General features: G+C 50.9%; 1 protein-coding gene across 2 annotated transcripts; it reads left to right on the forward strand.

The window, feature by feature from the left end:
- Window positions 1-606: 606 nt before the first annotated feature.
- On the forward strand, window positions 607-5,570 carry ATOX1 (antioxidant 1 copper chaperone). Of its 2 annotated transcripts, none has more exons than XM_061456866.1 (4): window positions 607-734; window positions 1,862-1,937; window positions 3,185-3,342; window positions 5,347-5,570. In XM_061456866.1, exons 1-3 carry the CDS (start codon window positions 729-731, stop codon window positions 3,313-3,315), a joined length of 213 nt encoding a protein of 70 aa, XP_061312850.1. In that variant the 5' UTR covers window positions 607-728; the 3' UTR covers window positions 3,316-3,342; window positions 5,347-5,570. The 2 variants fall into 2 exon arrangements, with proteins under 2 accessions (XP_061312850.1, XP_061312849.1); XM_061456865.1 differs by lacking the exon at window positions 607-734 and adding an exon at window positions 1,293-1,411.
- The last annotated feature ends 15,123 nt before the right edge of the window (window positions 5,571-20,693 follow it).

Here is a 20,693-nt window from a genome sequence, read left to right on the forward strand (position 1 = left end):
TTGTATGATTCTATGCTTAAAACTCCAACAGACCAGCCCAAAGCAGACACACAATCTTCGGTGACCAGCATCCTTTCTCTCAATTTACCCCCAAACCTCCCTCATTCAATAATCCAGGTTATCCTAACCCAGTAAATCTCAAAGCCTCACAAGACAGGAACAAGCCTTTTGAAGCTGCGCTGTCAACCCTCACACCTCATGCTCCATGGCTCTTCCCAGCTCCGCAGCCCCTTCCCTGTGCTGATCCAGGGTGCTGAAAGCCGGTAGGGAGCCACACCAATAAAAACTTTCTCCACTGCTTTCTCCTTACCCCTTTTTGGCATCTCATGCCTTCCGATGGCTTCAGACTTACTCCTACCTCGGGCTTCATCCTACTGGAGATGGCATCACTGCAGCCACATCCTGGGAGCAGCGGCATTTTAGCATCAGAAAACTGGGAAGATGAACATAAGCGCAAGAAGCGGGGATGTGCTTCAGCAACATTCACTCCTAACAATTAAACCAGCGTCCCCGAAAGGCTCCTAAAAGCAGCTCGGTCAGTGCCGAGAACAGGCCAGGGGCGATTTGAGGGGTTCCCCGGGGAACGGGGCGGGCTGCGCGGGGCCGGGGGCGCTGTGCGGGGCCGGCGCTCAGAGCCCGGCATCGGCCTGGAGCAGCCGGGCGCGGCCCGCCCCTTCCTCTGCGCCGCGCCGGGAGCCGGGAGCCGGGATCCGCCGCTGCGCTCCGCCATGCCGGTGGGTGCCGGGCCTAGGGGCGCGGGGCGGCTGATGGCGGCCCGCTCCGCACAGCGCCGGCGCCTGGCGCATCGGGGCAGGCCGGGGCCGTGTAGGGCCTGTATGGGCCCGCGGGACGTGGCGGGGCCGGCCCCAGCGCCAGCGGAGCCGACGGGGCAGGGAGGGAGCTGGCCGGTACCGGGAGGAGCCACCGGGCCGGGGGGGGGGACGGGACTCCCCGCTGGGACCCTCCTGCTGCTCCGATCCGATCCCGTGCTCCCCGGAGCACGCTGGGCGTTTGTAGCGTAAAAAGCAGGAAAACGCTGGTTACACAGCAAAATTCCAATGGGAACCGCCATTCCCGAGCTGCTGTTCCGGGCGGAGCGTGCCACTGAGGGTTTTTTAGCCTCTCGATGGGAGGGAGCAGAGGGTAGTTTGGAATAGAAAGAAATATGGGTAGCAGGTAGCAAAGAAGAAGAAGACGACCTTATTTTTATAAGGAAAGTAAAAAGCATGTGCAAGAGAATGGGATTGGGATCTGTCTGGTGCCAAAGGTTGAAAGCAATGGTTAGTGTTACAGGCAAGCACGTTTCTGTTGACCCAGTAGTGACCCAGTGTTGACCAGTAGTGAAGATAACACGGGGGGCCCGCTGGAGTGAAGGGGTGATAAAACAGCACTAATGGTCCTTAAATTTCAGGTTAGTTGATATTTCTATGAGTTTATTATGTTGGGGACAAGAGGCCTTGAAGGCACAAGAAGAACAGGATGGGCAAGCACTGAAAACCTTGCAGACCAGATCAGGACAGTGGGTCGCTGGAGGCAGGACACTTGGTTCTCTGGAGCTTCCCAAAGAAGCTTTCAGAGACCCACAGAGGTGGGAACCTGTGCTGACCCTGAAGGTGGCCCTGCTCTGTGTGAGGGCCAGTCAGTCTCCAAAGGGTCCTCATAATTATCCCTTGATGAAAAGCACAAGGATTCTATAGGGAGGAGTACCAAGAACTCTCGATACCCCTTAGTGGCATGTGTGGACCTTTTGGCTGGGGAGGATTTATGCCCATCTCCCCCAGGAAAAAGGCTGCTGTGGAGGATGAGTGCTTGTGGTGTGTTGCCAGCTTCACCCTCCCTGACCCCTCGCCTGTCTTTTCAGAAACACGAGTTCTTTGTGGACATGACCTGTGAAGGCTGCTCCAATGCAGTCACCCGTGTCCTGCAGAGGCTGGGAGGTGAGTCCGTGCTGGGTGTGTGACAGCACCAGCTTTGGGGCAGGATATCAGTGCCTGGGGATCCTCCATCTCGCAAGGGTAAAAAGCTGAAAGTGGCAGGTTGGAAACCTCTGCTCCCGCTCTGCGCTGAGCCTGCTGCTTACTCAGTAATGAGTCACTGATTGTTGGCAGGACTTGTGTGACCATTGGAGAACTGTCAAGGGGAGGAGAAGCTGCCGTGGCTGCAGGGGGCTCTGAAGCACCAGGGCCTAATCCTGAACCCTCTGGGAATGATACTGCTAGACCCCTACTCAGGCTGTCAGAAGAAAGTGACCTCCCTGGATGTCCTACCAGGTGGTGTTTCCAAGGAAGCCTGGGGTGTCTGTGGTGCTTCCCTAGATGTGTCATCAGCAGTCCTAGTGAAGAGCTGCTGAGCAGAGTGTTTGGTGGTTGCCTGCATAGCCTGTTTTTAATACCACCTGGAAAATTATAGCTTATACCTCCTTTATGCTGACATTACCAAGAGAGAGGGATGTAGCCTTTACTCACCTGTTGTAAGGACTGGTCATCCTGCACCCCTCTCCTTATTGTGTAGAAACAGCTTTCAGTCACAAGGTGAAGGCCTTGCAACTTCTTTCAGACCTCATTACCAGGCTGTAGCGATCCCACTTCCTCTGTGTGTGGTTGCCAGAAGCTCCATCACTCTTCAAACAAGGCCAATACCAGCCTTGTGATAGAGACTTCATGTCCTTTCACTGTGCTGAGTGGCTCACCCTTATTAGCCACTGGGAAATCCACATGTGAAAATGTCTTTTCCCTCCTCCTACTTACAGCTGTTAGCTGGTGCCACCACTGAGGAAACCTGTCCTGACCCTGTCCTAACCCTGCACTATTAGTTAGTGCCTATCCATGCTAAACCACAGCACAGGTTGAGCTGGTTGGAGATTATAATGGTTGGTTTACACTTAGCTCATTCTGGTTATTGTGTGAGTGATTGTGTTGATCCAAGGTGGAGTGAGCAGATAAAAGCAGTTGAGAAACTGCAGTGCCCAGTGCACATCTGCAGGAGATCTGGCTTCCTTCATACCACTGCTGGCAGAACACCAGTTTGGTTTTGCTGGCTGGTGGTGGTATGAGGGTTTGCTGGCAGGAAACGTGTACATTTGACTGATTGCCTTGGGAGCACAAACGTGTGAAGGTGAGTTTTCCCTGTGCTCACACCATTTGGCTGCTTCTAGCTGTGCAGGATTGTTTTCCTTTGTTTGTAGGTGTCCAGTTTGATATTGACCTGCCCAACAAGAAGGTGTGCATCGACTCAGAGCATAACGTTGACACCCTACTGGAAACCCTAAAGAAGACTGGAAAGAACACTTCCTATATTGGGGAGAAGTCCGCGTAGTAGCCTTGCCTGGTGTGAGGAGGCTAGGTATATAGCAGGTGTATGAAATGCTGGAGAAAGATCTGACTTCTTTCCAGTTCTCCCAGTAAAACAGGCTGCTTCCTGGGAAGCACAAAGTAGTAAAGACCTGCAGGTCCAGCTTCAGCAAACACCTCTTTATCAGAGATGCAGTTGGACCATATACAGCCAGCATCCCTTCTGTGTGGGACCACTTAGCTACTCTGCAAAGAACACGTGATCCCAACCATGGCTGTAGTGGAAAGGTAGAACACAGCCTTTGTGCCATGCCCAGTTGAACCTAGAGTTTGACAGAGCATATTATGCATGAAAACAAATCCTAAAGACATTCACCAGCTTACCAGAGAGAGTGGTGGCCCCCAACAATACCAGGGAGGGTGATGGGACACAAAGACCCCTGTGGGTACATGATGCAGAGGTTTGGTTGATAGCACATGGACCTCCAACGTTGGATTCTGTTGGTACGGCTACTAAACTCAAGAATAAAAAAAGATCAGCACCCTGCTACCTCAGGGATGTGAAATGTTGGGTGTCAGAATAGCTCCCAATGTACACAGCCCCTGGATATCTGTCACAAAGACAACCTGTGCCCATTTTCCACAGTCTCAGCACTACATCTGGAGAGGGACTTTTTATGAGGGCATGTAGTGACAGGACAAGGGGGAATGGCTTTAAACTGAAAGAGATTAGTCATTAGGAAAAAATTCTTCACTATGCGGGTGGTGCAGAGAGGTTGCCCAGAGAAGCTATGGCTGCCCCATCCCTTGCAGTGTTCAAGGCCAGGTTGGATGGGGTTTGGAGCAACCTTGATAATGGAAGACTAAACTGGGTTGCTGCCCATGGCAGGGGCTTGGAAACAGATGATCTTTAAGGTCTCTTCCAACCCAAACCGTTCTGTGATTCTGTATACAAAACTTTCGTGACCATGAAAATGTTTTTGCAGACAGGGTTCAATTTCAGTGGAAAAGACTGAAGTAGGAAGAGAGGGCTGCCCACTCACTGTATGTACTGTTCTTTAATGTCCAAGGTTATTATACTGCATCTCTTAAGAGCTTGTTTCTGCCACTGGAGCTTTCTAATCCAACAACATTGTTTTAAAATAGCCTACTTTGATCATCACAAATACCCAGCATGGATGCACTGAAACCAGTTCATGCTGATTTAATTCCCAGTCAGTAAATTAAATCAGGGATTTACACTAGCAGGAATTAAACTGATACAAAAAAGAGTTGAGCTGGGACTGATATGCCTGTGCAATAGAGCTGCATTTTTTTTCATAGACTAATTTAGCAGATTTAAAGTCTGTAATTTGTATCATTAGAGCAAGCTCTCAATACTTAGAAATAGTTTAAAATCTTAGCTATAATCAGATAACATTGCTATTTGAAACAGAGGGAGAAGCATGCTCTGAATTGATTGGTGCCTCAAATAGTTTTGAGCTCATAGTACTGACTGCAGGAGCTGTTTTCAACTTGCAGAGACTTGTGGACTATGTCTGAAATGCCTGCAAAAGTTAACCCATCAAAGCCAGACTCAAATCATGTGGATGTGGCCCTTTTTTTCCCCAGCCCTTGTATACTTCCCTTGTGTTCCATCAAGGCAGCTATGGAGTCAGTTCAGCTGGCCGATCTGGCAGAACATTTCTGTCAGTGCTTTTGGTTTCCCATTGGATTTGAACTGAAGCGAGTTGACTTACCTAAGGACTGTGAGATCCAAACCAAAGTTGAGGGGTGGCTGAGCTGCCCTTGCTAGTAGTCTGCTGCCGGATCACTTCAACTGTCGTGGGGAAAAATACCAAGCTTAAGTTTTACAGCACATTTCCCTCCATAGGGAATATTTTTAGGGCTTCCTCTATAAAAGGAGGGGGGGAAGTTGCAAATCATTGTCATAGAGTCCAGGTGGATGACTTTCCTTTGGCTGATGACCGGCAGAGGGCATCTTTGTATAACGTTGTCTCCCCTGTGCCTTGGTATTTGTTCCATTTATTTACTTACGTACTTAATTATCTTGCAGGAACTCAAACATGACTTCAGCAAAAAGATGGCTTAACCTTTTGCATATCTCCCAACTTGCTCTGATGTTTGACCTTTACTACCCTGCCAGATGCTGGAAGGCAGAAGGCTGGCAGGAGAAGACAGCTGCATCTTGGACTTTATACCTGGAGAACTCCAGGGGAGGTTATATGCTGCTTCTAGTCCCACAGTAAATTGAGGTGCTTCTTCTGTTTTTTCAGTGCATGTCTATGTGTCTCGTGTGTCTTTGTACTGCTTTAAGTGGTTTTCTGTGAAAGAGATAGCTCTTAGGGATGGGAAACTACCCATTACATGCAAGGCAGGTCTTCCTGGAAACTGCATTTATTTTAGGAGTTGAATGCAACCTCTGTCTAAGGGACATGTCGCAGGAGAACTGAGACTGAATGTCACTTAAATTTGGGGAATCTCTGTCTTGGTAGATTTCTTCCCATTACAGAACAAACTCCATTTGGGATGCAAGTGCTGGGAAGAAGGGACTCTTGGAGCCCCTCTAAGTCAAGGATAACCAAATGTCCTTTTGAGCTAGTTGGGGCCACAAGGCAGAGGTGTGCAGAAGACAATGCCTGTGCTGATGAGAAATGCAGAAGATGGAGGAAGGAGAAGGGTGTGGGAATCAATCCAAGATCTCTGATTTCTCAGCCCAGTGACCAGTGTTACGGGCTGTACTGTTGCCTTGCCCTATGCCCATTTATTTAATTCAGGTTTCAAGCCAGTGAAGCAATTGCACGTGTCTGTCCCAGTCTGCTGTCTGTCATTTCACCTGGAGGATGTCTCCCATGCCTACATGTGACTTGTTCTACAGAAAGAAGAAACAACTAAAATTTGAAGGAAAAGATTATGTTTAAGAGATTTTTCACACTTGTACAATGAGACTACTTTTGACATAGTTGCAATTTATTCTTTCCTAGAGTGGTTTAGTACTTCAGAGTCCCTTACCATTACAGTAATGGTATTACCATCTGTACCACATTTAACTGCTGTAGATGCACTTGCAGGGGCTGGAGACACTTCAAGGAATCTGTGGCAGACACTTTTTATTACTTCTAACTTAAGGGAAGCTAAAGGATAAACATGTAACATCACTGCATTATTTTCTTGCATTAAAATGTCCCAGTGGAAGGAAGTTTCCTGATCCAAGGCCCAGTACCACAACCTATTTCTGCTTTGTGCCTGTGCACTCAGATGCACAACATGACACCTCCAGGGTCCCGGGTGAGTGAGTGAATCCATTTCCCTAGCTTTCCCTTGCTGGTCTGAGCTGGTGTTTGCCAATGTTAGTTATTATTTACTGCTTTCAGCTTCCTCCCAGGCATGGCCAGTGCATCCACTAGCAGCTGGCCGCCCAGTGGCCCAGCTCTGGTGGCACTGGGCTGGGAGAGGATGTGTGCTGTTAGTTTGGCATGGAGCTGGATGGCTCACAGAGGCACGGCTGGCCTTGGAGCCAGCAGTCCTTGTGGCACTTGCTGTCTGCCAAACAGGACTGGCAGTGCTGTGCCCATAGAGGATAACTCCCAGTCTGTTTTGCTGTGAACCAGGCTGCTCGTCCTTGATGTGTGGGCTGCAGCTTACGCTATCCACACTCCCGTGGCTGCTGTGCTCCCTCCTCCCTGCTCTGCTGAACTGTCTGTTTTGGTTAAAGCCTGCTTATCTCTGAGCCAGACAAGGAAAGGCTTCTACCCACAGTCAGCCAGGAGGTTCATGCAGATACCTGAAGTTTTAGTACCCATCTGCAGGGCTGCAGCCTCCTAAGCCTCCCCTCTGCCATTCATTGGTGGAGGGGATGGACACTGCTTTAAGCTCTTGCCTGCTGCAGAAATGACATTACAGTTTTCCACTGCAATTTCCATTTTGCAATGGAATTTTGCAATTTCCATTGCAGTGGAAATTTGCTATAGTGATGAGATGGGATCACCCCAAGCTGGCTGCAGAGTTTGGTGGGGATACTCACTGCCCAGAGGAGAGGAGCAGCCCTTCACAAAGTGCCAGGAGCTGGTCTCCATCCACCAAAGCAGTGATGTCCAGACAGGACATCTATTCCCCTCCTGGTCCCCGCCCTGCGCTTTAAGAAATGCCTCTAACTCCCTTGCAGCAAGCCATCATGAAACTAGGCAGCTGTGCTCTACCTGGCCATTAGTGTCATTTACAGTCCCTATAATTTCCCTGTGTGCACAGGGGCTGCCCACAGCCACTTCCCTGAGGTGTCGCTGCCACTTGCTTTCTGATGGAGACCATGTGTGTACAGGGTTTGTGGGCTTTTATACCTCATGGCTCATAGCATTTGATGTCCTGCTCCTCACTTGCTGTTCCAGAGCAGAGGGAACAGAAGGGTGACAAGTCTGCATAGGCCACCTCTCTGGTGCCATACCCTGAGGATGCTGATGGGAGTGAGCAGTTGGGAAAGTACCAAAGGCTTCCATGAGCCCTTCCTTAGGTGGCCCCAGTGCTGAGACCCTCCCATCACATTCCTCTTCCTTTCCCCACATCCACTGGAGAAGAGATGGGAGCTGCCAATGTTTCTTCACCAGCCAAGAGGAGGGAAGTGCTGTGATAGTTCCTAACCCCAGCAGTCCAGGCACATATAGTGGAAATACCAAAGAACCAGGACAACTCCTATTAAGGAGGGCAAGAGGATGATACCCAAGCTGCTGCTTGTTTTCTCCACCAAAAGCCCAGCAGGGCAGCACTGTGTGTGCTCTCCCATCAACCATGCAGGCTCATCAGTGAAAGAGGGCATTTCAACCAGACCAGGCAATCTGCAGAACGTTTTCTGCCTGCTTTCCTTTCCTGTGGACAGATAAGGTGTTTGGGTAAGATGACCTGGTGGTCCTGCCTCCTCAGCACTCCTGAATCAGTGGCTCTGCAGGAGCTCAGAGTGCCTCCCAGAAGGCCACCTCTCTGTGAACATGCAGCCAGAGCTAGGTAATGACACCCTGAGACTGTCCTTGCTTTGGTATGTGGGCTGCCTTTGGGCCGGTTACAGCTGGCCTAGGGAAGTTAGGAAGGATGGTTGAGTCTGAACTGAGCAGCAGACCTGCAGGGTGGCTGTCTGAGAGGCTGATGGAAAAACACTGGGAGAAAAAACCAACTCCTTCATAGAGTCTGAAAGGGTAAGACAAGACCTAAGCAGTTTCTTTGCTCCACAACTGCTCAGCTTCAAGTCCTTCAAAATCTTTGTCAGGTTGCATGTCATCAAGAGGGACCCCAAAGAGCCTGAACAGATTATGTGGTCACAATAATTTCCACAGGAAACAATATACCAGACACTGAGGCTGCGTGGCTGTTTTCAGACATGGAAATGCTCAGTTTGCAATGCAAACAGGAAAGGGTGGCACTTGGAAAGGGAGCTTTCCTGTACCACAGACACCCTGGCTCTGCAGGACATCTCGGTGACCTGCTGGAAGAGGGACGTGTCAGGACAAGCAGCTGGTGAGGTGCAGTTTGGTGCTTTGCCATCCATGAAGATGATCCCCAGCAGCAGAGTCTCACTTCTGGTTTCTTCACAATGTTCTCAGCCCAGCTCCAGCTGAACTGTGAGAGTCTGTGAACTGCCTCAAGCTGCAGCCCCAGTAAGAGCAGGGCAAACACAGAGGGATGGGCTTTAAAAGTTCCTTTGTTTCCCCTCCCCATGGTGTTTCCACAGGGTATTTGCTTTTGTCATCCACCTCATTGCATTGCACCATTGCCCTTCTCATAGTGATGCTCTGCTTCTAGGTGTCATTTTTATCCAGTGCCACTTTCACCCACTTTTTAGCCCCAATTCTGATTTCACTGCAAAATGCACAGCCTCCAAAGCTCAGTACTTCATCTACAAAAGAAAGAGCTGCCTTAAGCACCACTGGCTTTGGACACTTTCTCATTACCAGATGACAGGCAAGGGATGATTTTAGCCAAAGGAGCAGTTGTACTCTGTTGAACCACCCAGTAAATGAGAGAATTTCCAAAATAGCACCGCAGGCTGCAGAAAGCAGACAAAGGATGGGAGATCCCCCTCTGTGCCTGCAGATGGTGATGCCTGGTGGCTTGGAGAGGTAAATTGCTGTGAAATTTGAGGGTGGGAAAGAAGGGTTCAGTTTGCAACAATCCCAGGAATTTCACAGGCGTGTCGTGTCTGGATGTTAAGATTGTTACATGGGGGATTCATTACCAAAAGATGGGGATTTTCTAGTCTTACTCTGCTTCTAAATGCTTGCTGTAAGAAACGACCTGCCTCAGGCTTCCTCCTTGACTCACCTGCCTGCTCCCAGCCCAGGGATGGCAGTAGCTGGGAGCTGGAGGAGCACCATGACTGATGTTTGACTTGCAGGGAGGATCATACCCCTGTGCTTTCAAGGGTTAACATCCACAGTGTTGCCCTAACTTTGAGCTAGAGGCGTGCAGCTGGACCTGGAGGTCCCCACTGCACTGAGCTGAGTGTCTGTAGTCACAATCATCACCTTCCGTGTTCATGCATGTCTGCCGATGGAGAGCAAGCAGATAACATGGTCCCTTGGAGGGACTCAAGCTCCCAGACTGGCTGGAGAAGGCTTGATGGTGCCTGAACTAAATGCACTGGTCTTGCATCTTTTCAGTAAGGTCTACATAGACCCAATCTTCCTTGTCATGAGGCCACAGCCAAGCTGAGGCCACTACCACAGGTGATGCACTGAGCTGTCCTGATGCTTGCTGCACTGACATACAGAGCAACACCAAAGGCCCTTGCTGGCTCCCGTTCTCCTGTTGATACACTCAGGTTCCCTGTGTGACCATCGCAGCTTTCCACATTGCAGCTTCCAAACCAGCAAAACACACGGGGCCCTGACAGACTCCCCCTCCAAGACTGTGGCAGTGTAAATAGAAAGAAAACCCAAACAAACAAAAGAACACCAAACAAAACCCAGACTTAATGAAGGACTTCAAGGGCAGGAAGTGTGCACGTGTGTGCTAGCCAGAGCACAAGCGTTTTCTTTCGGAGCTGCTTTCTCCAAGGGTTCAGCAAGGTGATGGAGGCTGGGTTACAGAGCGAGGGTAGCAAACAGTTCCCAGCCCCTCCGGAAGGCAGCAGCCACAGGGCACTGCTGTTCTGCATCCTTCCCTGGTGCTCCAGCCTTTGGCTTCAGCCTCCCGCAGTATATACTGAAGCTATTCAACCCTTTGGCTAAAAGGAGATGGGGAGGGAGAGAAAACAAAGTCAAATGAGAGAGAGAAAGGCAGCTTTTGTGCTGCCTCTGTTTGCAATAGACAGCCCAAGCCCCTTTTGGACTAAGGTTTAATTTATTGGGCTCTGAAGAGCTGAGGTTCACAGCCCCACAGCTGCTGCAGGCAGTGGTATTTTGGGGCAGCGATAGGGAGCGGGGATAAGCTCTCATGAGTAAGGAGCTCCCTTAGAGGGGCTGTGGGGTACCCAGGACACAAGGCAAGGTCCCTGGCTGCTCTGGTAGAGCAGATCTGCTCTGTGACTGTTCTGATACATGGACCTGTCCCAAGACACCTGGAAGGGACAAGGGAAACTGGTCTGTGTAGGCAGGAGCCTTCAGCCTGGCCCTTCCTGCTATTGTCCCTCTGCTCATCATGCCTGTTCCTGAGCACCTCCTGAAAGACTGCTGGGTGCTGGGTTTGGTTTTCCTCTGCACCAGGCCAGCTGGTTGCTGTGCTGTCGCTGGGGCAGAGCACAGCCAGAGGAGAGATGCTGCAGCATTTCAGACTTCCCCACAGCTCCCAACTGTCATAAAAATCCCAGGGCAGGACCATCTCTGTCAGCCCATTCGAGAGCTGCTCACCCATTCTCAATAGATGGATCAGAAAAGGGTAAAACAAGCACAGCTCATTCCCTTGTAAATGAGATGCTTGAATGGAGCAGGAATCCTCTGTGCCCAAGTACCATCCTACCCATTGCACATGAACCAAATTCCCCCCCTCCAAAGCTCCTGCTTGTCGTGAGCAGAGCTTGGACCCACAGAAGCCGATGTCAGCACGGTGCACAATGCCCAGCAATCACAACAGGGGCCGCTGGCTTAGTCTGTTGTGCACAGCCTTAAAAATAAAACAACCCACATAGCTATTGTCAGGGTGATCCCACCAATTGCATCAGGAGTCTGCATGGGACACGAGGCTGTCTGGAGGGCAGGCAGGGCTCAGTAGGGGGGAGCTGATGGGGGTTACTTCTTTGTGTCATCTCCACAAAGGCACAGGGTAAAGAGCTTAGGGTGTACCTTTGATGAAGAAAACCCCTATATGAGTATTTGGCTCTCTATTTTCCTTTATTTTTCCCTTTCCCACTTCCCGTGCCTCTGACCAGTGCTAAATGCTTGTGCTCTCCCAGGAGCAGCCACCAAAGCAGGCGGCTCAGTGGGAACCATCCAATTTCCAGGGCAACTGGGATGGGATTGAGTCCAGAGCGTCCTCGACTCACAGTGCTGCTCTTATTTCCCTACGGTTTCCTCTCCATTTGCTTTCTTAATTCAGGCTGCCCTTTGCCAGAGGAGAAGCCAAAAAAGCAGCAATGTGGCACATCCAGCGTCCTCCCTGCTGGATTTACAACTGCTCGGGGATTTTTAGCTTCCCAGTTTCAGGAGCAGCCCTCCAAGCGTGATCTGCCCTGAGGTCAAAATATGTCAAAGCATGGTCAAAGGAAGCCAAGAAGCCCTGACTCTAAAGGCTCTGGGCTGAGCTGTTGGCTTCTCACCAAGGGTCCATGTGCTGAACACAGGGACATGTATCCCCAGGTAAGGGTCACCGTCCTTTACCACAGTCACTGGCCGCACAGGGCCACCTTCACCATGAGCCCATTGGGCACAGCTGGAACTGCAATTTCTGATGTTTTCCAGAGGAAAACCAGATGGAATGGGCCCCACCAATCATCTTGGCTAAGTGTGTCCAATCCCCCCCTACCATCCGCTTGCTTCCCTTCTCCCTGGCAGAGCCAGTCTGTCCTCAGCTCCTCTAAAGAGGGTCTCAGTATGCCAGTGAGGGGGGTGCTCAGCTGCATGCCAGGCAGCTCAGCAGAGAGGCTGCATTAGCAAGAAGCCAGCAAACCCTCCCTGAGAGCCCAGAGCATTAACAAACAGCAGAAGCCACACTTGGGATAAGAGCCACTTTGAGGCAAAGGGAGCTGGGTGCCAACCACACTCTGCCATGGAAAACAATAGCCCCAACCCAATGCAACCCAGCGCAGGAGGGGTTCAGAATTCATCCCTAGAGGAGGATCACGCAGGAAACCTCCAGATGTTATTTCCATACTTACAAACCCAGCAGAGGAGCTGCTGGTTCCTAACAGAGATGCAAACTTGTTTGTGTGTGTCTGCATAGAAATGAAAGCCAGGCGTTGCTCCCCATGCCTGCCATTGTCTTTCTGCCCCCTGGCTGGGCAGTGGCTTAGCCCCACAGCAGGGGGGAGAGTGGGGTGGAAAGTGTCCCTGACCCACACTGAAATGGACCCTCCCAGGGGGGGAGCAGAGCTTGCTTCTGGGCTGGGGGTGAGTGGCTGGAGCCCACTCCCAACACATCAGCCCAGGACCATGCTCAAGGTGAAGAAGAAGCAGCCAGGAGAGGAAATCTCACTCACTGTTAGTGTCTCCCTTCCTTTCTTCCACAGAGCTCCAGAAAAATCCAAGGGAGGGATGCATTGATTCTACTGGAAAAGCTTGAACATGGAGGGATTTGGAGAGGATAAAGAGATGTCTTTTCTTATCCTGCCTTTTCATCCATACTTCCCATCCAGAAGCAGCACAGATTCCCTCAGTGCCACTCACTATTTCTAATTCCTTGGAGGAAAACCAGCATGGATCCCCCAGCCATGAGCAAGATGCCAACAGTGTCAGTCCAGGCACACCCCGGGCAGTGAGGACCTTCACTGCTGGGGATTGGATTGGGTGACCTTTAAAGGTCCCTTCCAACCCAGACTATTCTATGATTCCTCATAGTTACCCAAGGGAAGCAGAGCAGGAAAGGAGCCTTTGGGCACACACAGCAGCCAAGCTCCATCACTCACTGCAGGGATGCTCATGCTGTCCCCAGCTGTATCAGCCCCTGTGTGCATTAGAGAAGGAAATAGCTGAACATCTCCATGGCAAGGATGGTGTGAGATGCCAGAATCCAGCTGGGTGACTTTCTATAATCCCAAAGCACAGCATGGGTGTCTCCCTGCATCATCCCACTCATCGAGAAAACTGGTGTTTCCCTAATTTCCCACCTTTTCCCCCCAAAGTGAACAATAGAATTCATGACGGTAAGAATCCATGCCGTTAATCCTGGTAATAAATCCTGGGCGAGCTCTCTCCCTGGAGTGACACGGGCCAGCACAGGAGAAAGGGTGCTGTGGGCACCTTTAGGCAAGTCTGAAATTAAGGGGCTGGGGGAAGACATTGCCAATGCTCATGTCTCATCGCTGTAATTTTCTGGGTACTCTTTACAGATACCTGATTTGATTAATGCTCATTAGCAGTCTCAGCATCACACAGGAAAGAGTCCAAGGCCTCTCCCCAGGGCTCCCATATCAGGAAAGGATTTTTTCCATCAGCTTTTCCCATAAAAGAGAAGCTTAAAAGGGAGTTCTCCAAATCTGATGTTTTTCTAAAGCGTGGTTCTGGCCCCTCCATCTCCTTACGCAGCTGCTGATAACAGACGCAGGGCTTTCGGCACAGGGAAATCTGCTAATTTTAGTAGAAGATCCCAAGGGAATGACCCAGCTCTGGGCCAGGCACAGGATGGAAAGTCCCAGTGCTCGCCCAGGGCCCCGCACGACCTCGCTATTTTGGGGCTGACCACGTCCCACCTTGCCCCAAGCCCACAATGACGGTGCAGCATCAGCCCCAGGCCTTCCCACAGCCCAGCTATTGCTGCCCGCAGCGCCGCTCCTGCCAAACCCTGGGCAAACTGGATGGTTTTTGAAGGGAAGTAAACATGTTTCAGGGCTAAATTGAGATCCCCAGAACTCCTCACATTGAAGCAATGACACATGAGGTATTTTCTGCATATGCCCTCATATGGAAGCTGTATTTTCATCCAGCTAAGGGGGCTGTGCCCTCTGGGGTTTCTATCACCCTCTGATCAGTGAAATCCCATCAAACTCCAAACATGAAGTGGAGATTCCTCCACTGACAGTCCCTTCAGAGGAGCAAAATATTTATGCATGGCCATAAGGATCTAAATTGATTTAAAAGATTTTTAAGGGACCTGAACTCCCCCAGGTAAAATCCAGGCTGGGCAGGGGAGATTATAAAGGCTTAGTATTGCATTTGGAGATGATTTGGAGGAGGACAGGAAGCAAACATGGTAAGGAGGTCAGTGCTTCTGCTGTTGGTGCTGGCCCAAATCATCTGTGTTTGTACATCAGAGTCATCAGATGCTAAAATGCTTGAGCAGTTGTCAGCAGTGCCCCTACCAGCCCGACCTACCCTGTCCCAACCATCCTTTACATGGCTCCTTCATAGCAGCAATGACACAGTCTCCCAACACATCCTGCCCCAAAGCTTTGCTGTCAAAAAGCATTTCCTACTGTCTCCCCTATATCAACTTTGCCAGCTTCTAAGCTTACCTGTGTACAGGATCCTCCCCAATGCACATTGCCAAAATCAACCCCACTTCGTCTCGTTTGAGGGACACCCTCTTAATGGGGCCTCCTGCATCCAGCAGCCTGGCTCGTTCATCTCGTACATCTCAAGCCAGGGCTTGTTCTAAATTGAGTTCAAGCAGAAAGCGTCAGAGCAATAGATTAAAATATGTGGATTTTCAGGCTGGATACATGCAGGCTCAGCTGGGGTGGCCTCAGCACCCCCACACTGCACTGTGCCTCCTGCACTGGGATGCAGCCACAGATCCAGCATGGCCTGATTCCCATCCAGGGATGCTGATCTCATCTGTGAGCAGTGCTAGAGGGAACGTGGCCTCTTGGGATCCCTCTGCACGGCGTGAAGCTGCATTTCCTGGCTTATGCAACAGCACGACAGTGGAGATGTACAGCTGGCAGGGGATGGGGATGGTGCTGGGAGCACTGAGCCATACACAGGCTGAGTTACTGCAGGGCAGCGCTGGCTGGGAGGGGGGATATTTTGATAGGGTTTTGCCAGCAATGAGGGTTAATAGGAGGACAGTAAAGTCCTGTGCTTCAGCCTCCACAGGGAACTGCTGAACTTTACAGGCTTTAATTCAACAAGCAGCCCAGCTCCTGGTCACTACGTGCCTTGCCCTCCCCAAGACCATCTTTCCCTTCTCTTTGCAGTGCAGAAGCCTAGAGGAAAAGCAGCCATCACTTAAAGCCCATGCTCTCAGCTGCCAGGCTCTTGGGAATAGAGAATTATGCTGAGGAGAACACCAAACCCTGCTGCCTGCTTTGCCTCAGCCGTGATCCCAACAAATGGCAGCTCTGCCCCTTCACTGCTCAGCCTCACTGAACACTCGTGGTTCTGCCCCCTGCATCGTGTCCCCAGCAGAGGTGTCTAAATGGGCTCCCATCAAATCACTAAGGGGCTCCCAGCAAAGACATGGCCCAGGACAAATGCTGCTTTCATTCCCAAGATGTAAAGCTGTTGGGCTGAATAAACTGAATTAAAAGGGGTCTGATTATCAGTGGTTGTGGAGTAAGCAGCCAACTCATCCGAGAATCAAGCTTTTCTTAGAGGAGCTCATCACACTCATGACCCCCAAAACAAAGGCAGCTGGCCCCAGAGAGCTTTGTGAACCCTCACATTTGCCTTTCTGGTCTTTTCCTCACCCGTGGTTATTGCCACTGCTTCCCAGATTGCATTTGGATGTTTTGGAGCTGGCACAGCTTCACGTGGGTACTTCCATAAAGGCTGCCTTTTAGGAGAGACTTTTAGGCTGTTTATCCATTCAAAAAATGCTACCATTGCAGCCCAGGAGCTTCCCTCTCCCCGCATGTCCCAGCGGCCTGAAGGTGAAGGTGAATTCCTGTTTATTTCCTTAAGCAGCTCTATTCATAGCCTTCAAAAGCTGCCAAGCCGCATCTGTCAGGCCCAAGAGGACTCGAAAGTGCATCTTAGGTAAACACCAGGAGCAAGGTGGGACTGCCCAGAGTTAGCGGTTCTCCCTTGAAATCCTTATTCCATCCTCTGAAAGCCATAGGCACATCTCCAGTGCAAGGTCTCAAGCAAAAATGAAGTCAGGCTCAGACACCAGACTGTAGTTCAGGCACGCAACGTCCCCATGTCCAGGATTAATAGACAACAGCCCACTGCAACAAGGGAAAGAGGCAGGGAGGTTCTTTGGATATTAGAGATACTGGAGGTGCCCAGATTGCGCATGGGAGCTTCAAAGTGGATGAAGAACTGTCCCACCTGCTGGTGCCTGGTGTGACAGCTCCAGGGGACTCTGCCATAGGACATGGTGGGGATCTACAGCCAGAGTGGTTTCTATCTACCACTCCCTCTGGGTGTAGCTGGGGACAGGCACAGATGAGATGTTCAGACCTGATGCCCACATGAGGCACCGAGGGCAGTGTGGCAGTAGCTGCAGCATACATTGCTCTCTACTTGCACCACGGCTGAGGAAGCTGATGGATTATTTTGTCCCTGCTTCTCTGGGCTCAGTTTGGTTTCAGAGACAACTGATAGGCTTCTCCCAAGCCTGCAGCCCCACGTGCTCCCAAGTGAGTGAGGTGATCATTGCAGGGGTAGTCTGAAAGAGATGGGGGAGAGATCTCCCCTACGGGCACAGGAAATACCTTGGACCAGAGACACCAGGACAGTGTGAGAGCCCACGCACGGCATGAAAAGAACAAGCCATCCTACAGCAAGTGTGTTTTGTGTCCTGGCTCCGCAGCTTGACTCACCACAGAGCCACGCACAGCTGGATTTCACCCCCAGCCCCGCAGATCTGTGGTGCACACTGAAAATCCACAGTGATATCCACTGCTCCTTGTCCATCTGCTTCTGACAGAGCCAGCCCCCCATCTGCCTTCATTGCCCACTGAGCCAGCTCACCCCCAGTCCATCTCAGAGTGCATCCCAGCACTGGAAGGGACCTTGGCTGGGTTTCAGTCTGTTCCATCTGAACAAGGCATAAGTCCTGCTGCTGAGCCCAAGGAGAGAGTCCCATCCCACTGTGAAGAAATCCTTGGCCCACGCAGGACAAACACAGCCACTCCTGGACAAGTTCCCAGGACAGTTTGGGTTGATCCTTCCCTGAGCAGCTGGTGCTTTCAGTGTCCATGCATGTGAGTCTAGAGAGCACAGGCTTTCTGCCTCTGATCTGCTGCTGAAATGGAAAAAGCCAGAAACCCTCCTGCAGGACCTGCTGACACACTCCCAGATAGCAGGAGAGCTGCGACATTCCTCAGATAAGCAGATTCCAATCTGCTCTGCACTTCATCATCTCACTTGCCTTCTCCTCAGCTGGGTGCTGGGCTCCCACTCCAGCAGCCATTGCCTTTCCCCACACTGCCCTGAGCTCAGCCTCACACCCAGCGATGAAGACAGTAAATGATATCCCCACAGCGGTTCCAGGGCATCCTGTTTATTTATATGCACTTTGGGTTCATTGTTTTGCAGCAGCATCCACCAGCAATTAATGCAGAAACATCCTCTACAGAAAAACTCATTAGAGAATCCCTCCCAGAGTTGAGAGCAGGAAAGACTTCTCACACCGACAGATTGGTGACTGGGAGACAGCAGGGTTGTTGGTCCGCACTTGTATCCCTTCACCAAGATGCTTGCTCACATTTCTCTCCTTCTCTTGCAGAACTGTTGCCCTTTTGCAACTGGGGTTTTCTCAACTGCTCCAGCCTAGATCTGCCCAACCTGGCTTAAATTGGGGTTGAAGAAACTTGGATTTTGAGCTGGGGGTAGCTGCAGTTCAATCCTCAGCCCTGCAAACCCCTTGACTCTGCTGTGAACTAAACTGCAGGCTCAAGGGGTCTTGTCTTGTTTGCCGTTTCCATCAGACTTTGTGTGGTTGCTTGACCTGGAAGTGAGTCCTGGGAGCCCTCGGGTGCATCAGTTGTGCGCAAACCACCCTCTGGCATGTGGTCGGAGCTGGACCTGTGAGGCCAGCAGCAATGGGAAGGCTCCCGGGGCTGATGGGGTCCTTGGGCGATCTCCTGCCCAGTGTTCCAGAAAGCATAGGACAACCTTGTAAGCATGTGTGAGGTCCGCTTTTCCTCCTGGCAGCCTCACACCAAAATCTCCTCTTTGACAACCCCACTAAGCCTTGTAAATGTGGAGAGGACTTCTCAGGACTTCCTCTGCAAGCTCTGGAGCTTCTTAAAGCTGCTGAGATTAAAGAGCCAGCCACTTGCTCTGGGCTCTCTCTGTGCAATCCCCCTGCATCCTACTGCTGACAAGGCACACCTAGTGCTGGCACTGTGCCCCTCACAACGCACAGGACCCGGCTGTCCCCACCATGTACATGGAGGACCCTGAGGACCCTCACTCCCACCCACCCTGGGCTCACCACCAGGAGCTCGAGGGCCGTATCCAGATGTGGCTGCATCACTGCAGAGGCTGCTTTTTGCTTTCACCCCAAACAAGGGTGGAAGCCACCACATATATAAAGAAATCCCCGTTATAATTATCTTCCTGGCGCTGTCATTTGTCTAAGCCCTTAGAAGAGGGCTTAGCTCCGGGCTATGGTGAAGAGCACTAAGCAATTGCCACGTTGTCAGTTAGAAAAGACGTGGTTTCTTTTCTTTTCTAACCCCCCCCCCCCCCCCTAAAATTTTTTCCAGATGTCTTTTTGGCTTCTTTCCCTTCGGAGCAGTACCAGCAGCTGGCGATTTCAATGTGAGCCGTGACTAATCCAGCACAGAGAGCATTCAACGGGAGCACTCAGCTCCTCGGGGTGTGAATCAAGCAAATGAAACTTTGGCTTTAGGGATATGTGACCTCTGGAGCCAAACTGGGCCTGCGAGTGGCACTGAGCTGCACGTGGGAGCTATGGACACCGGTCGTGGGAGATGATGCTCCAGATTTCACAAGTAGTTTGCTGTGCTAGAAGGACCCATGAGGTCTTAGACACAAAACCAGGCTCCACATGGACCAGGGAGGGTCGTGTTGGGTTTATGGATGTCTTTGTGAGTGATATCAATAACCACGTACCAGCACTCAGGGGTAGCTTTTGAGTGGTGTGTAGCCAAGTAAAGTAATGGGTGAAGAAGACTTTCTTTTCTTTACCAACAGAAGCTGCCTGGTCACAGAGATCGACCATCTCACTGGGGAGTGATGATGGTTCTCACAGCCACCTCCACTATCTTTCCCCTCCCGTTTCCCTTTCTGTTTTGTTTGGGTTGTGTTTCTCGCTGGCCATGTGGATATTTATTTTAGAAAGAAACATCTGCTCCTTTCACATGCAGCAGAAGTGCTGCAAGGCCGGAAGAGGGGTGACCTGATAAAATAATCACAGTTCACAAAGTAACAAGAATCCTATAGAGCAAGGAGCCAGCACAGCCCAGCAGCTCGTCACAGGCCAGTTCCTATGTCGACATCTACAGCCTCAGCAACATCAGTGGGAAGAGACGCTCGGATCAGTGTCTCAGCCCCTCTCAAAGAGAGTGCAATCATGAGGAATAAACCCAAACCCTAGGCAGCCAAGATAAAACATGATGTTGCATTTTGTTATGGTCTTGGGTTATCCTTCACCCAGCATCCACAATCACACTGCTGGTGCCCAGATGACTTACCCTCAGTCCTGCAGGCTACACAAGCCACCATCTTTCCATCAGCCCCTGCAGGGGAACCTTGGTCCCCTGGATATGTGAGAGTTAGTGCCATAGGTGGATAACAAGCTGCAAAGAGCTGGACTATGTGTAGTGACTATGGACAGCTCTGTATGTCATAGAGACACTATTCAGGTATGCCCAAATTCCAGCAAAGTGACAGCATCTCTTTTTGGCCACTGGTTTTACTTTGCAAGCAGCGCCACGGCCATGCTGGTGCATAAAGGCGTGCTGTCTGGTTCTGCCAGGGGAGCAGGTGAGCTTTAAATCCTCTTGGTCATGGTGAGATGCAAGAAGAGAGGAGCTGGGTTTTTCACTCTGAGCATAGAGAGGAACAGATGGGAAAAGTCAACTCCAAACCTCTTTGCTGTCTGGCTGCTGCCTCTGGCTGGGTAACTCCAGCTGAGTTACAATCTGTAAGGTCAAAATAGTTTGTGATGTCCAAAGACACCATCAGATTCAAGTGACCAGCAATTCTGGCTGTGAGTTTTGCTCGGTCAGTCCAGATCTGCTGGGCAGTAGCCACAGCAGAGAGTCCAATCTGCTGAGGGTCACATCTGCCAGCCCAGCATTTCTCTGCTTAGTTGGAGCACATTTCAGACATGTCATAACTCTCCACACTCTCTGGATCATTCTTTCCCCTCCCTTCCCGCAAGGCAGTCCCATATAGCCGCAGTGTTAAG

This window comes from Pezoporus flaviventris, unplaced genomic scaffold (genome assembly GCF_033815535.1).
Source record: "Pezoporus flaviventris isolate CSIRO_AGI_PZ_B2104156 unplaced genomic scaffold, CSIRO_AGI_Pfla_v1 ptg000023l, whole genome shotgun sequence".
In the NCBI taxonomy this organism is placed as follows: Eukaryota; Metazoa; Chordata; class Aves; order Psittaciformes; family Psittacidae; genus Pezoporus; species Pezoporus flaviventris.

Bases quoted from the DNA above. Each gene is read 5' to 3' on its own strand.
- ATOX1 (XM_061456865.1), top strand. The intron at 1,938-3,184 runs GTGAGTCCGTGC...CTTTGTTTGTAG, and splicing joins TGTCCTGCAGAGGCTGGGAG to GTGTCCAGTTTGATATTGAC.